Source organism: Micropterus dolomieu, linkage group LG01, assembly GCF_021292245.1.
Source record: "Micropterus dolomieu isolate WLL.071019.BEF.003 ecotype Adirondacks linkage group LG01, ASM2129224v1, whole genome shotgun sequence".
In the NCBI taxonomy this organism is placed as follows: domain Eukaryota; kingdom Metazoa; phylum Chordata; class Actinopteri; order Centrarchiformes; family Centrarchidae; genus Micropterus; species Micropterus dolomieu.
The window spans coordinates 46,538,061-46,553,191 of record NC_060150.1 but is presented as its reverse complement, the minus strand read 5'-3'; the positions used below and the strand labels follow the sequence as shown (position 1 = coordinate 46,553,191).

Genomic DNA, 15,131 nt, shown 5'->3' with positions numbered 1-15,131 from the left:
AGTTTCGGTCTGAGAAGGTTTTAAAAAGTCTTCAATTTAATTTCCTCTCATCATGTTAGATGTAGTATCAGTCAGTGGCATCAGACCTGTAGCAAACACCGTCACTGCTGCAGCTACAGCAGCTCAGAAGAGCTGATTTTATCTTAAACTTTAATTGATTAATAATGTTTCATTGGTTAATACATCCATTCATTTTCTGCTGCTAATCCAGGTCACAAATTTGATTTACCAGGTCATTAGGAATTATTGTCAGTGCTGAGAAGTACTGAAAAAAAGGGTAAATTAACAAATAATTCTAGAGTTTATCTTCGCTTCTGATTTTACATAATTGTTTGGCCGCTGTGAGTGTGTGCCATGTATTAAATGTCATGCTATGTGGTATTAAAAAGTCTTTAATTTACTGCAGAAACCCTGAAAAAAAACAAAGAAAAGACACGTCATTTATAGACTGTATAATGTATACATAAAGACAAGAGACTTGCAGCAGGAATTGACTGAGAGGTAACATGTAAATAGCAAGAAACGTTGTTCTTTGTGACGTCTGCAGGCAAAATATAAAGAAGCCGGAAAGAAAGAAGTGAATAGCTGCCTGTACTCTCTTCTGCCTGAAACTCTGGAGACACAACACGCTAAAGAGTCCACAGAGCTGCTCAGTGAGGTACAGTACAGACATGACTCTTCACTCTCACTTCTTTACTGCTTAAATACTGTCAACATGGAGGGTAAATTAAACTACAGCTGCCTTATTGAAGACTCTGTATGTGTCTCTTTATACATTTTCACAGATTAAGTACAAGGAGAGCGGGAGGAAGGAGATGTCCAGCTCCCTCTACTCCACTCTGCCTGATACTTCAGAAACCAGCTTCGCCAGAGAGATGACTGACATGCTGAGCGAGGTGCATTTATTACAACAAAATTTATTTTATTCCAGCCATGATAGATATCTGACAGAGCCCTCTAATCCAGTGTCCAAAGTACCAACAACACATCTCAGGTGGATCGATATCACAGAATTTAATGAGAAGACGAGTCATCCTGTAATCACACGTCATGCTCAGTGCAGTATGGGAGATGGCTCTTGCATATAATCCTCTCAAATGTGTTTCAGTTAATGTGTTAAATAGCTTTAGATGCAATGTTAAGTGTGTTTATGTAAAACAATAATGAGAAAAAAAATCTTTTACACAAAGTGAACGAAAATATATAAGTAGTAACTTTTAACAAGTTTTTTCCCCCAGTGAACTATAACTAAAATATCGTTTGAAAAAAAGACAAATGTATACTTGAACTAATTTGTTTTGCTAATTAACTTCTTGACCGGTTCGCTTATAAGCAGCCTCTTGTGTTTCAGTAATGTTATGCATCTGACTAAATTCAGCTACAACCAAACTGAAAATTAGACAAGCAGCAACAAAACAGCTCACAGCATGCTTTCAGTTTTTCTTTATTACATCTAGTAATAATCTAAATGTTATAAATTAATAGAAATAATAAGAAACTACATTAAACTAGATATAAATGTGATGTGGTTGACGCAACATTGAACACTCACCACTATCCTCAGATACACCGACAGGGTCCAGAACAGGAAGGCGTCTCCTGCAGAAAGCTGCAGTGTTATCAGCTCATCATGAATTGGCCATCATCAAGTGTGATTATCATCAGAAAAGGTTCAAAGAGGTTATCTACGCTGCAGCCTTTAATTTGCATTTTAAACAATGCTGTACAGCGACGGTCCAGACTAATGAGGCTTGGCTCACCGTCAGCGTTGATGTGCGAGGACACAAAGACGTGTTCATCAAACACAGACGACGAAAGGAAAATTATTAAAAAGACACAAAGAAGAAAAGGAAAATATAAAAGCCACAATAATGGCTTTGCTATTTATAGGAGTTAATTGTTGATATGTAGATACTGAGAAACACTCAGTTTTTATTATTTAACCCCAAACCAACAGTTTAAAGAAACATTCCTGTTCGACTTGTATGATACTGAAAAATAAGTTCAGAGAATCTCAATAATCGTGATTTTCTGTCTTTTACAGACTAAGTACAAGGAGAATGGGATAAAGAGCCTTTCACAGAGTGTCTACAGTCAGCTGCCTGAGACCACTGAGACTCAGTTCGCTAAAACAGTTTCTGAGCTGCAGAGCGAGGTGAGAAATTAACATTCTTACCTCAAAACACTTCATACTGAAGATGCTGCTTTCTCCGTCGAGGCAGAGAAAGTGAAGACAACAAAAATGAGCACAGAATCTGACCTTCAATTCCATGTTCAATGTATTACAACATCAGGAGTAAAAAGTGCAGCTGAATCAGTAACACTGATGACACATGCTGCATCATTTCCTGTCAGTCCCTCATACGTGTGAAGGCAATTTGTATCCAGCCACTAACAATGAAAATGAATATATAAATATGAATACCTGTTGTTGAAAAAATTGCCGGCCATAAATAGTTAAAAAACGGTTTGATTTCATGAAAATGTTATAACTTTAAACTTTATATAAAAGCGATATGTTTGAGACTTTAAAATGTTAAATCTAAATTTTATATGCAGCACACAATACATTACGGATTACAATGACGTGCATCCCTTTTGATAGATTTTAATTTATAAATCAAGCTGTAATTAATTTTCTTACCGTACTCAGGTGACAAGTTCAGAAATACAATATCTCACAAAAGTGAGTTCACATGTTTGTAAATGTTTGATTATATCTTTTCATGTGACAAGACTGAAGAAATGACACATGTAAATTAGTGAGTGTTCAGCTTGTATAACAGGGTAAAATTGCTGTCCCCTCAAAATAACACATCACACAGCCATTAATGTCTAAACCGCTGGCAACAAAAATGAGTACACCACTAAGTGAAAATGTCCAAATTGGGCCCCAAGTGTGAATATTCTGTGTGGCCGCCATTATTTTCCAGCACTACCTTATTTGCCATGTTGAACTTCCACTGACCAGTATGAGGAAGTATGAGAGCGATAACACCAAATTAAACACACCTGAGACCTTGTAACACTAACGAGTCACATGACACCAGGGAGGGAAAAAAGGCTATTTGTCCAATTTGGACATTTTCACTTTGGGGTGTACTCACTTTTCTTTAGACATTAATGGCTGTGTGATGTGTTATTTTGAGGGGACAGCAAATTTACAAGCTGCACACTCATTACTTTACATTATAGCAAAGTGTCATTTCTTCAGTGTTGTCACATGGAAAGTTATAATAAAATATTTTCTAACATGTGAGGGGTGTACTCACTTTTGTGAGATACTGTATGTCTGAATTTACAGCAGCTGCAAATCTGAAAGCCACGTTGTGTTGAATGAATTATCACCATGTTCTGTCCCTTGAAATCTCAGGGTAAATAATAATTTTTTTTAATGAATTTTAGATGTTGTACAAAAAGGGAAAGAAAGAAGTGTCCAGCTCTCTGTATTCGACTCTGCCTGAGACTCTGGAGACGCTGCACGCCAAAGAGGCTTCTGAACTGCAGAGTGAGGTAGAAACACACCTCTACCTGCGGCACATCTGGTCTGCACACGGAAACAAACATGCGCTCATCGCTCCTGTGTCTTTTCATGGAAGGATAAACTGTCTCTGCTCCTGTTTGTGTCCAGCTGAAGTACAAGGCGGCTCTGAAGAAAGGTCGTTCCTCCAGCCTGTTCCATGTGCTGCCCGAGACCTTAGAGACAGCCCACGCTAAGGAAGTATCCGAGCTTCTCAGCGAGGTAACATCAGGAAGGAGAAAAAAATCTGAATTTACTTTACATGTGCAGCTTGATAAACACAGACATTTTCTGTTGCATTTCTTCAGGTGAAGTATAAAGAGGACGGCAAGAAGGAGATGAGCATCAACCTGTACTCTCTGCTACCTGAGACCATCGACACCCAACACGCTAAAGAGGTGTCAAACCTGCAGAGTGAGGTATTCAAACGTGTCATTTATTTAGTGGTTCGTTTGTTATTTGTTTCCCCTTTCACGAGAACCTCTATGAGTGTCATTTTTCCACAATTTACATTTTCTCTGTAGGAAGAGAATGATAAGAAAATTATGATGTGACATATTTATCTCATCACATGTTTGGGTGTCATTAGCCCACCTTAAAGCCTAAAATAGGCTAAAATAGATTACTTAAAGTTGTCTAATTAATAGTTGACTTTGTTAACATTCAAATGTTATTGAATCTCCTTTAAAGGAGTGTCCTACCATAGTCCAACTCCAAAAACTCTTCCAGTGTGAGCTGATATGAGTCATATGAGTTCATATGTGGAGTGGCCAGGTGCTCACTTTGTTCAATTGTATTTAGACTTTTCCACTGCAAAATGTGAGGCGTTTATATCTGATGTTGGACTAGTGTATTTTTCCCAAGGATTGGATGAACGCACCATGTGATGTTTCTTCCTGTCTCCTGCAGGTGAAGTATAAAGAAGGTCTGAAGCAGAAGATTCAAAGCAGTTTGTACCATCAGCTCCCAGAGACCACAGAGACACAGCTGGCCAAACAGCTGTCTGAACTGCAGAGTGAGGTACAAGAACGCATTTTAAATATTATTTAATTAGAAACAGGGAGAATGAGAACGAGATAGAGCTAAGTGTCAGTCAGACCTGAAGGTTAAACTTGGGAGAAAATTAAAATATAATTAGAAGATTTGCTGTTCTTTGGTTGTGCCAACAAGGTGCTCAGAGGACGAAAAAAAAAAAAAATAAAAAAACATATTTCCATTGAGGTCTGTTCTGAAAACTGGTTTAGTACAGGGTGATGAGGGCTAGCAGGCTACAAACCACCACGTCATGTAAACTGACTGTGTTCATTTCAATCTGCAGCTCAAGTACAAGGAGGCGGGTAAGAAAGAGGTGAATACAAGTCTGTACTCCCTCCTGCCTGTCACCATGGAGACGCAACACGCTAAGGAAGCTGCAGAGCTGCTCAGTGAGGTAGTTTTTCCAGATATGGGAACTAAGAATAGCCTCCTAACTGTTTCTGATAGTTGCGTAGGTCTGACTATACAACCATTATGCAAAGCAATGGTTAGAAAAACACTTGAAGTGACGGTTTCAGCCACTGTGACCATCTAAGTAAACACAAATTCATAACTTTCCTCATCAGCAGTCCATCCTCCTTTGCTTGTTGATGCTGTTATTTCCCAGGTCAAATACAAGGAAGGCGGGAAGAAGGAGATGTCCACCTCCCTCTACTCCACTCTGTCCGACACGTCAGAGACCAGCTTCGCCAGAGAGATGACTGACATGCAGAGCCAGGTGAATTAAAAACTGCCATTGGTCACACAACTTTATTGACATTTTTAGATTTTAACACAGTCGAACTCCTCCTCATATTACATGTAGAGGTTCAGATGGGGTTAAATGAGGTGAAATGAAACTGAAAGAATTAATACAGACAATATTTTACCCCCCTTCCTAGCTTTTGTTATGGTGCCTAATGGTGTCCACAGATGTCCTCACAGTGTGCTAAATCCTGTACATACAAAAGTTGCACTTGATTGCTGAAATGGGAATGCTTAAAAAGTCTGTTTACTTGTTGAAAACTACATTTTATTTGTTTTTTGTTTTTGAAAATACCCATCAGTACTGTTTCTATGGTTACGTGCAGCTTAATTTACCTTGTGTGTTTTAGAGTCATGGTTATATTAGAGGTTTCTCCATATACAGTTTTAAGAGAAGCGTGTCAGACAGCGCTGACTAAAAAAATGTGAAACCAAGTAAAATAAAGTTATTCTAATGTGGGCACCCGTGTATTTTTTCTTCACCCTCAAAACATTTTGGAGTGAGATTAAATGAACATGCAGGAGGGATGTTCTTCAGGTGAGAGCTGATGTCTCCTCAAAATAACTGAAGTGCAGAGAGAGCTGACATAAGAATGATGTTTGATTAGTTATAAATAATCACTACCTCATTATCCAATGCTCTCTGATGTTTTTATACCGTAGACACTCATCACAGGCCAGATTAGCATCAGAAACAGGATCAAAGGGGAATCTGTTTGTATTGTGCATCGGAGAAGAGTCATTAACAATATCTGCTCTGTGGCCAGGGAAAGATGGGATACCAGATTTGTACCACTTTTTTTGGAGGCACAGGAAAAAAAAACCTTTTTGGGGGTCTGATAGTGGAGCTGCTTAATATTCAGACCCCTGCTCAGAAAAAAATATGTTCCCCTCTCCATCTGTGTCTGTATATAAAAATCCTACCCTGTTTGTAAATCAGACTCATCTCTTTTCTTCATCTTTTTGCAGAACAAGTACAAGGAAGATGGAAGAAGAAGCCTCTCTCAGAGTTTCTACTCTCAGCTACCAGAAACAAATGAGACTCAGTTTGCTAAAACTGCCTCCGAGCTGCAGAGTGAGGTGAGCGGGAGAATTATTCCATGAACAAAGCGCTGCTCTTTTTACCTTTCACCATGTTTCTGACTGCAAAGTATTTTGTACTTGGTTCGGAAACATCTGAGTGCCCTGTAATTTTAATGCAGTTAGTGTTTTTGATGTATAATGTTTAGTAAGTATTGTGAACATTTCACATAAATATATGTCTCCTAAATTTAGTTCTGATGCTCACTGATGGCCCCTAATGTCCTTGCAGTATGCAGTATACAAAACTTGTACATCACTTTTTAACAACTCATTACTGTCGTTTTATCTCATTTCACAGCTGGTTCCAGCTATGCAGATGACACACAGCTCTATATTGCAGTGTATTTCTTGGAATGAGCACTTCATGTATAACATGAGAAATGATAAAAATCTCTGCAGGCTTCAAAAGTTGAAGTTCAGCTGAACAGGGAAAGAACAGAAATTCTAGCATTTGTGCCCAAATCCCAGGGTTATTATCGATGCTCATGATGAATTTGAACAAAATTGATTCAACAAACTAGATTTGAGGTGACAGTTTGAAACCAGTTCGAAGCAATAAGTTCATTTTTGATTTGCGTTCTGTTTTAGATGAAGTACAAAGAAGCAGGAAAGAAGGGAGCGACGAGCTCTCTGTACTCGACTCTACCCGAGACTCTGGAAACACAGCACGCTAAAGAGGCTTCACAGCTGCAGAGTCAGGTACAGGCATTCAAACACCACAACATCTGTCCAGCTGATGTACGTGTCTTCATTAGCCTATTCACAAATCTAACTGCAATTTCCAGCAATGTGCAAATCATAGTAAGCTCCACTCCAGTTCAGTGGGTGGTGGTTCATGCTCCTGAAGCTCTTTGGTGACTTGCAAAAATATCAAACATGAAGTATCTGTGCGCTTTAGTCGTTTAGTTACAACAATATGAGTTTAGGTAGGTAGCAACAACTATGCATCAACTAATAGAAAGACATGGATGACTTTTTCGTTCTGTCTCAAATGCTTCTTTGCTGCTTATACACATTTAAATTTTTATTTTTATTGATAAACTAATCAGCCAAGATGGATGAGTGTATATTTGGTTAACTTTAAGACAGATTTTAAACTTTGCAGCTTTGTACAACAAGGAAAGTTATTTTACAGGCTTAGAAAAATATACCTGAACAAAAGTCAGACCTTAAACTGTCTCACATGAACCTGAACAAGGACCCAAATTCAGACCTGAACTTGATGTGATCCATGTTTAGAAAAAGGAAGTACGGTAGTAAACACCAAAAGAAGCACCTTTCCTTAGCTGTCGACGTGTTGTATTCTTTCTTTTTCCTTCCTCATGTTCTCTCAATATTCTTTCTATACATTTAAAGATTTATTTGAACTGACTAAAGTATTTTGACCATGTGTTCACCAGCTTAAGTACAAGCAGAGTTTAAAGAAAGACGCCTCCAGTCTGTACCACCTGATGCCGGAAACCATCGACACTCAGTTTGTCAGACAGCAGACGGAGATGCTCAGTGAGGTACGACTGTTCTCTAGCTGTTCTTCCCGTTAGAACAAATCATGATCTTCGTCAGCTTGGTGTGGGAACCTGGGTAGTTTGTTTCATCCCAACGTTCAAAACTGACTTTGGCAATGTGAGGTTTGGTTCTCAGTATGATCTGTGTAGAAAATATTTCCCAGACTCTTTTCTCTTTCTGCTGTAACATTTGATAACTCATTTGTGAGTGACTGCTGCAGCAGATTTGTGCTCATCCTTCTGGCTGTATTTTGTTTCATCTCAAGGTCAAGTACAAAGAAGATGGTAAGAAAGAGATGAGCGTCAGCCTGTACTCTCTGCTCCCCAACACCATCGACACCCAGCATGCCAAAGAGCTGACAGAGATGCAGAGTGAGGTGGGTTCAGGCTGCTGTCCGCGGACTGAATATCCATTGCACTCATCCCTCATCAGTTCACACTTACAGAGAATTACCTGCAGACTGCTTATGATTTAAGAATTCAAGATAAAGCCTGTCAGTTATCAGATTTACTAAACACATCTTAATGATTACTATTTTTACCCCAAATGCTTCCCATCTTTCCAGATGTCTTTTCTTTCTGTGACTGGGTCTCCATGTAGAGTAGGTAGAAGAAGCTGTTGTTGCTCCCAAAATCCACCCATCATGCTGTTTCTTAATGCAATGAAGAAAAAGGCACATAAATTATAACTGCTGTCTCTGTCTGTATTTCCCCTCTATCTCTCTACTCTACTGCAAATTTCCTGAACGAAAAACTATACATTGAAATGCAGATTCACACAGGATTCATTGTGTCCTGTGAGCTCAGAGTTTGATGAAGTATCGTCTGTGATTTAATCTAAAAGTCTTCCTGGGAGCACGAACGTTTGAACCAAACTCAATGGCAAATAGTTGGATATTTAACTCCGAATGAAACTGTTGGATCGACCACTAGTTTTGCTAATATAACTACCGCAGAGGCCCCAAAAATGCACTGCAAGATGTGTACAGTCATAACGAGTTTTTTTCAAGCATGAAACCTGAATCGTATTCCTATTTTTGTCCCCCAGGCAAAATACAAAGAGGCCGGTAAGAAGCAGACATCAGCGTCTCTGTATCAGCAGCTACCTGAAACTCTGGAGACACAACACGCTAAAGAGGCTTCACAACTACAGAGTCAGGTACACACAAAGATCATGCACCTTTGACTCCCATAATGTATGTAACAGAAAGAAAAAATACTCTCCATTGTTGGTACAATCAAAGACGGTAAAACACCTGATATTTGAGAGTCAGCTGCTGAGCTGCAATTTTTAAACAAAGAAAACGGCTAAATTCCCCAGATTTTTGCAGGATTTAAGTTGTCTCTGCAAGTTGATTCTCGCAGCATAGACATTACTGTGTAAATTAAAAGTATGCTTTAGATAATGGTGTAGTAAGCATGTGTAAAGTGTTTGTAGTCTGAGCTATCACATGCAAACCTGCCCTCTCCCTGTGTTTTTGGATGTTTTAGCACTTTCACAATCTTGTTGTATTATTTTAAATGTCTTATTCTTCCTCCTCAGTCAGCGTCCACATGTTGTCCCCACTTTTCTCTTTTAGATTTTGTATAAAGAGGCTGTTAAGAAGGAGTTATCGTGCCCAGTTTACCACCAGCTGCCCGACACTCTGGAGACCCAGTTTGCCCGAGAGCTCACCGACATGCAGAGCCAAGTAAGAGCAAAATAAATCTTTGCAGTGAAGGGACACAGTGAACAAGTTTTAAATACACTGAAGCAAGCTGTATTCAAAATGTTGTGGCGTACGGAAGCCGTCAGGGGCAAATGAGAAAAAAGAGATTCCCGTGAGCCATTTATCTAAATAGTTTTCTCCTGTGTTTGATTTAAGAACTGTTGAAAAAAAAGGTTTATAATCTTTGGAGTTAAAAAAAACAACTTTATGCAAGTGAAAAGTTTTTTATTTGTCAGGATCAGATTTTGTTGTTGGAATACTCATTTTGGCACAAGAGGCAGAAGTGCACCAGTTTCCTGTTTCCTCAACAGGACTGAAAGCATTAGGTGAGGTATCCCATGCACTCTTAACAAAAGGTACATATATTGTATGTTAGCAAGTTATGTAACATTACAGCCATGTCTTTCTTTTGGCTAGAACTGAATTTAAATTGGCTAGGAGTTAAGGGTCTTACTCAGGGACATGTTGATGTGTCACAGTGGGGAATTGAACCCAGGTCTCTTGCACCAAAGGCATGTGTCTTATCCACTGCTCCATCACCACCCCATGAATGATTTCCCTCACTTGCAAAAACTCTTTTGTCACCTGTTCTTAAGTCATGAACACAAGAGAGAAAATCATTTAGATAATGAAAAATGGATCACAAGAATTTTTTTCTCCCTTTTGTCTCAGGGCTACAATCTGCAAAAAAGATCCTCAAGCAGATTATCCTGATGAGAAAACACTGAGACAAGCAGGACGACTGCCATGTCAATAGAGGAATGTAGTTTTCAGAAAATTATAGATATCTGTGGCAGCTCGATGCAACTTTAGTCACAGAAAATGAAGCAGTGTCTCTTCTTCACATCCTGTTTGTGAGGAGAACATGGGAGTCTACTCAGGACGCCGTGATGCGATGGATTTCTGTTGTGATGCACCGGAGAACAGGCTGCTGTGTTTAGTTATGAATGAATGAATCCATTATGAATGAGTGACTTTTCTTGTCAGTTTTGAGTCCATCTGTTTCTGGGGAGTTCTCTGTTCTTCTGACAACACTGGCAGCTATTATTAAACATGTATCAGACTTTGGCATAAACTCCATTTGCATTCAATAAAAAAATCACTCAAGTTGTATTTTGTTAATGTTATAACTAATTATAATGTGGCTGTTTTCTGTCTCTGACTGTAGAACAAGTATAAGGAGGACGGGATGAAGAGCCTCTCTCAGAGCTTCTACTCTCAGCTGCCAGAAACCGCTGAGACTCGGTTTGCTAAAACCGTTTCTGGGCTGCAGAGCGAGGTGAGATGAGAGAAAAGAGGATCGTTGGTAAAGCATTACAAACTGACATATTCATGCACAAATAGATAAACTACAGATATAAGACAACTCGGCACTGTTTGTTTGAATGAATGTAAAGAGAAGTGAGGTTAAAGCTCACGTAGCTCTGCACATCGCCGGCTTTAGGTTTAAATAAAGTGAAAATAATTTGAGTTCTAAAATCGAGCAACTGGAAACAGGAGGATGTTGCTGCTTTATAGAAAAGGAAAGTCAAGAAACAAAGAGACAAATCTTTAGTTAGATGAGAGTCTAAAAGAAACCTTTGCTAAGCTGTTTTCCGCTGTCTCATTAAAGAAGCAATGAAAAACAGTTTTAGCTATTTTTACACATAGCCAACTATCAAATACAAGGTGCACCGAGCTGCTGTAGCCTTTATCTGATCCCTGATCAGTTCATTAATCTGTACTGAGAGAGCTGCATGACCGGGATAAAAAAGACTGCTTGCAATAGGATTTGTGGTCTGAGATGTATAAATGAGACCAAGTGTCATAAATTTCATCCAGATTTCATCCAGATTTCAGACACTTGAAATGTGTAAATTGGGCCTATAAATCGTGGGCGGTTCAGTTAAAGACTTAACTCTTCATAGTTGGGTTTTTTTTGGATGATTTTCCAATACCTAGAACGGTAAAACTACAAAGTATTCCACAAAGGAGAAGCAAAGATTAGAGAAAATTTAGGAACATCGACTGAACTTTACCTGGGCAATCCTGTCAGGACCCACTACTTTCATTTCGTGACCCAATCCCAGCCTGGGAACCCCTGGATTAGGAGACTTTAGATGTAAAGTTTTGTTTTCATTGTCATAATAAGGTTTTCATGAACTTTACTGACACTAGAATTGAATCTAAACAAACGGGATGAATTAATCAGCAGTGTTATAGAGACTCGTCCCATTGCGTCACTTTTCATAAAAACACACGCAAATCTTTTTTGCTGCTAACTCAAACCAAAAAGAGATGTATAAATGTCTGTCAGTGTTATCCAAAGATGGTTAAAATCAAGGGCAACTGGACTTGGTTGAAGATACTGTATGACGTATCGCCTCTCTTGCAAGGGGCTTTTTCACTTCTGACTGACTGGCAGGGAACCAGGACCATTTAACCTCTGTGGGTTCGAGTGACTCCAGCGACCACTAAAGACCCAAGCGGTATCCACCACCTTAATAACGACCCCACAGAGGTTAAACCGCTGGGATTCCCTACCAGTCAGTCAGAAGTGAAGAATCCCCTTCGGAATTAAGGTTGAACATCTTCAAGTATCTTCAACCGAGTCCAGTTACCCCTGACTTTCTTTAGTTAACTATGACCTGGATGAAAATCTTCAGACATTTATAAATACATATTTTCTTTTTTCAGAGAACGTACAAGAAGTCAGGGAGGCGGGAGGCTGGCAGCTGTCTGTACTCTGTGATGGCAGAAACTCTGGACACCCAACACGCCAAGCAGGCCTCACAGATTCAGAGCCAGGTACTGCATCGCACACACACATCCATGCCCTTCACTAAACATTAAGCTTAAACCGAAGATCTTCTTCTAGTTTTTCATATCCTTTTACAAAGATAATATTGTCAGAAATAAAAGATGAGGCTAGAAACAGTGAAAGAAAAGTCAAAAAGAAAGGTAACATACAGTGTGTTCAAAAACTAAAGATACTGTTCAGGACACACATCAAACATTTCCTGACCCTCAAACAAACTGTGTCGTCCCTGCAGGTGAAGTACAAAGACGACGTGCAGAAGGAGTGCAGTCTGTTTTCCAGCCTTCCTCAAACCCTCCAGACGGAGTTGGCCAAGGAGGTGACGGAGCTCCAGAGCCAGGTGACAAACTCTTTACTTCAGCAGCTGCCCGTTCATTAAACACAGCGGCACTAATCAGTCCCTCGTGAGCCGAGTGCTGGTGGTCGGCGGAGGTTTAAAAGTATTAAAAACTATTTGAGAATCAGTCCAGAATCATAGCGAAGCACTCTCACAGGAAAATAGTTGATGGATTTAAAGCCTGTGGTAATAATACAAGCCTTGTTCATAGCATTAACGCCAGTGCAAACTTGGTTTCAGCTATCAAGAATTTCTCCATAATTTTAAATATTCCTAAATTAACAGCAAAGTGATCATCCATCAGGATTATTATTAGGGTCTAACACTTAAAAGCTCACAATCGTCAAGACTGTCCAAGTGTGGTCGTATCATATTTGACTGTGACTAAACAACCAATCAAGTGTAACGTGATGCATTTTGATTCAGGGCACAGACAAAAACACAGAAATCTGTCTTGTGAAGAAACAAAAACTGCGTCAGTGTAAGTTCTGTTATTTCTAGTTAGAAGTTGGTGGACAAAAGTAGTTTTCAGACCCTTTAAATACATAATGCTCATGTATGTGGACCATGATGCAAAGCTTTTTCAGTTTTCCCTGTATCTCCCGGACTACAGCCTACATATCAGGACAAGAAGGATGCCCAAAAAATAAGATGTAACTTACGTTGGTACAAATAAATTCTGCTGTGTGTGAAGCTGCAGTTCCTTTAACAACTTTTATCACGCTGAAATTCATTTCAAAAAACCCTATATAGAAATATAAAAAATCTAAATTTGTCCAAAGCTCATGAATTGAAGTGAGACATCCTTAGGATGCAAAATTGCCGTCGAGAACAAAACCCATCACTTTTCATTCAGTCTTGCACATTAACACAGCTGATCTCATGTTGAAATACATCTTTTATAAATAATAATTTAATTTAAAGAGGTGGTGTGGTGTCCGAACAATAATGCTGCGATGATGTGTTGAGAAGAAATCCGCTTGACACTGTTCTTGATTATAAAAGTTTATTACATCAAAGAATTCAGCATCAATTACAAGCTCTGCAGCAGCTTGGAGAGTGACCCAGCCCGATGACCACTCTGTCTCTCTGTACATCGAACACAGCTTATATAGGACATGTTTAGGTCTCTGCTAAAAACCATATAAGGGCACAGTCCCTTCATAGACACTAATCTCTACTCCCCCTACCACTGGGTCAGAGGTCAAATTCCATAGGAGGGTTCACTCTTTGCACACCCATCAATCATTACTTCCCCATAAGGGTTCACTGTCCCCAGCTGCAGAGCATTATGTTAAACTGTAATGGTCAAATGCACATATGTTATACACCACAGTGGTATTATGCTTTTTGGCTTTTTCCTTCTCCTTTATTGAGTTATATACCTTTTTTGTGCATATAATAGGTTTGCAAAGTGAAAAAGCCCAAAGGGAGTTCCCATCTCCCACAGAAAACTCTGCTCTGAACTGCCTGAAAACAGCTCATTTGTAGTCCAGCTGCTTCCCTTTCATCCCTGTGACGTCACAGGATAAAGTTGTTACTGTGATGTAGAGACAGAGCTCAGTTAAAACTTTATGGATGAAAGATACTTTTGTTACAGATTAATAACTCACCGCTCTGAAACTCTCGCTCCAGTCCATGTTGCCAAGCTGGTCGGCAACATGTCCAGCTGATCCGAAGCTGTGGCTTCTCGCTGACCCGCCCTTCTCTGCTTCTGATTGGCTAGTAGTCCTTACCTGGGAACTGCGCATGTGCAACTCCCAACAAAGGTTTTGTACAAGTAAGATGCATCACTCTGTAGCTCAAGAGCAGAGCGTACAACACACAGGGTGAAAAGAGGAGCAGCAGCAACGTGCAGTGTGACACAAAATAGGGTGTTTTTTGATAATTAAACCATGTAAACCTGTTCTGGTACAACCCCTAAATAAGATTATGAACCTGAAAATGAGCATAATAACACCTCTTTAATAAATAAATATTTGTTTGTTTGTAATTGAAGCTTTGCAGTGAAAAAACAACTTCATCCTTTGTTTAGGCATCACAGACTGGGAGCGTTTGTTTTGCTAGAAAAAGCTAAATCCTTAATAAATAACTTGAATTACTGTCCTGTATGTAAGATACAGAGAAAGATCATCTTGAAAACTTTGGGCCTGCTGAGTGTGTTCTGTATGCAGACCGGTGTCATGGCTTTGTTTTGTGATGCAGGTGAAATACAGGGAGGGCTGCAAGAAAGCAGCGTCCTCGTCACTCTACCACCTCCTCCCTGAGACAGCAGAGATGCTTTTCGCCAAACAGATGTCAGAGATCCAGAGCGAGGTGAAGCTCCCGAAACGCTGAAATCCTTTTCTTTAAGTTAAATATTTTCTTTTTATTATTTTTGTTCTTTTTTTTTTTTTTTTTT

General features: G+C 39.4%; 2 protein-coding genes across 6 annotated transcripts in view; both read left to right on the top strand.

Annotated features, from left to right (window-relative positions):
- LOC123967839 (LIM zinc-binding domain-containing Nebulette-like) overlaps window positions 1–15,131 on the top strand; it is a 117,682-nt gene that overhangs the window by 59,943 nt on the left and 42,608 nt on the right. The window lies entirely within an intron of this gene.
- LOC123967828 (nebulin-like) overlaps window positions 1–15,131 on the top strand; it is a 52,665-nt gene that overhangs the window by 1,185 nt on the left and 36,349 nt on the right. The window contains exons 2-20 of one of the 2 annotated variants that reach the window (XM_046044093.1): window positions 548–658; window positions 786–896; window positions 2,045–2,155; window positions 3,406–3,513; window positions 3,632–3,742; window positions 3,829–3,939; window positions 4,430–4,540; window positions 4,839–4,949; window positions 5,163–5,273; window positions 6,269–6,379; window positions 6,971–7,081; window positions 7,783–7,890; window positions 8,154–8,264; window positions 8,936–9,046; window positions 9,468–9,578; window positions 10,765–10,875; window positions 12,273–12,383; window positions 12,629–12,733; window positions 14,936–15,046. In XM_046044093.1, the coding sequence (XP_045900049.1) occupies window positions 816–896; window positions 2,045–2,155; window positions 3,406–3,513; window positions 3,632–3,742; window positions 3,829–3,939; window positions 4,430–4,540; window positions 4,839–4,949; window positions 5,163–5,273; window positions 6,269–6,379; window positions 6,971–7,081; window positions 7,783–7,890; window positions 8,154–8,264; window positions 8,936–9,046; window positions 9,468–9,578; window positions 10,765–10,875; window positions 12,273–12,383; window positions 12,629–12,733; window positions 14,936–15,046 (1,956 nt within the window). In that variant the 5' untranslated portion in view covers window positions 548–658; window positions 786–815. Of the gene's footprint in view, window positions 1–547; window positions 659–785; window positions 897–2,044; window positions 2,156–3,405; window positions 3,514–3,631; window positions 3,743–3,828; window positions 3,940–4,429; window positions 4,541–4,838; window positions 4,950–5,162; window positions 5,274–6,268; window positions 6,380–6,970; window positions 7,082–7,782; window positions 7,891–8,153; window positions 8,265–8,935; window positions 9,047–9,467; window positions 9,579–10,764; window positions 10,876–12,272; window positions 12,384–12,628; window positions 12,734–14,935; window positions 15,047–15,131 lie in introns of those variants that run through there. The other variant, XM_046044103.1, reaches the window with a different exon arrangement.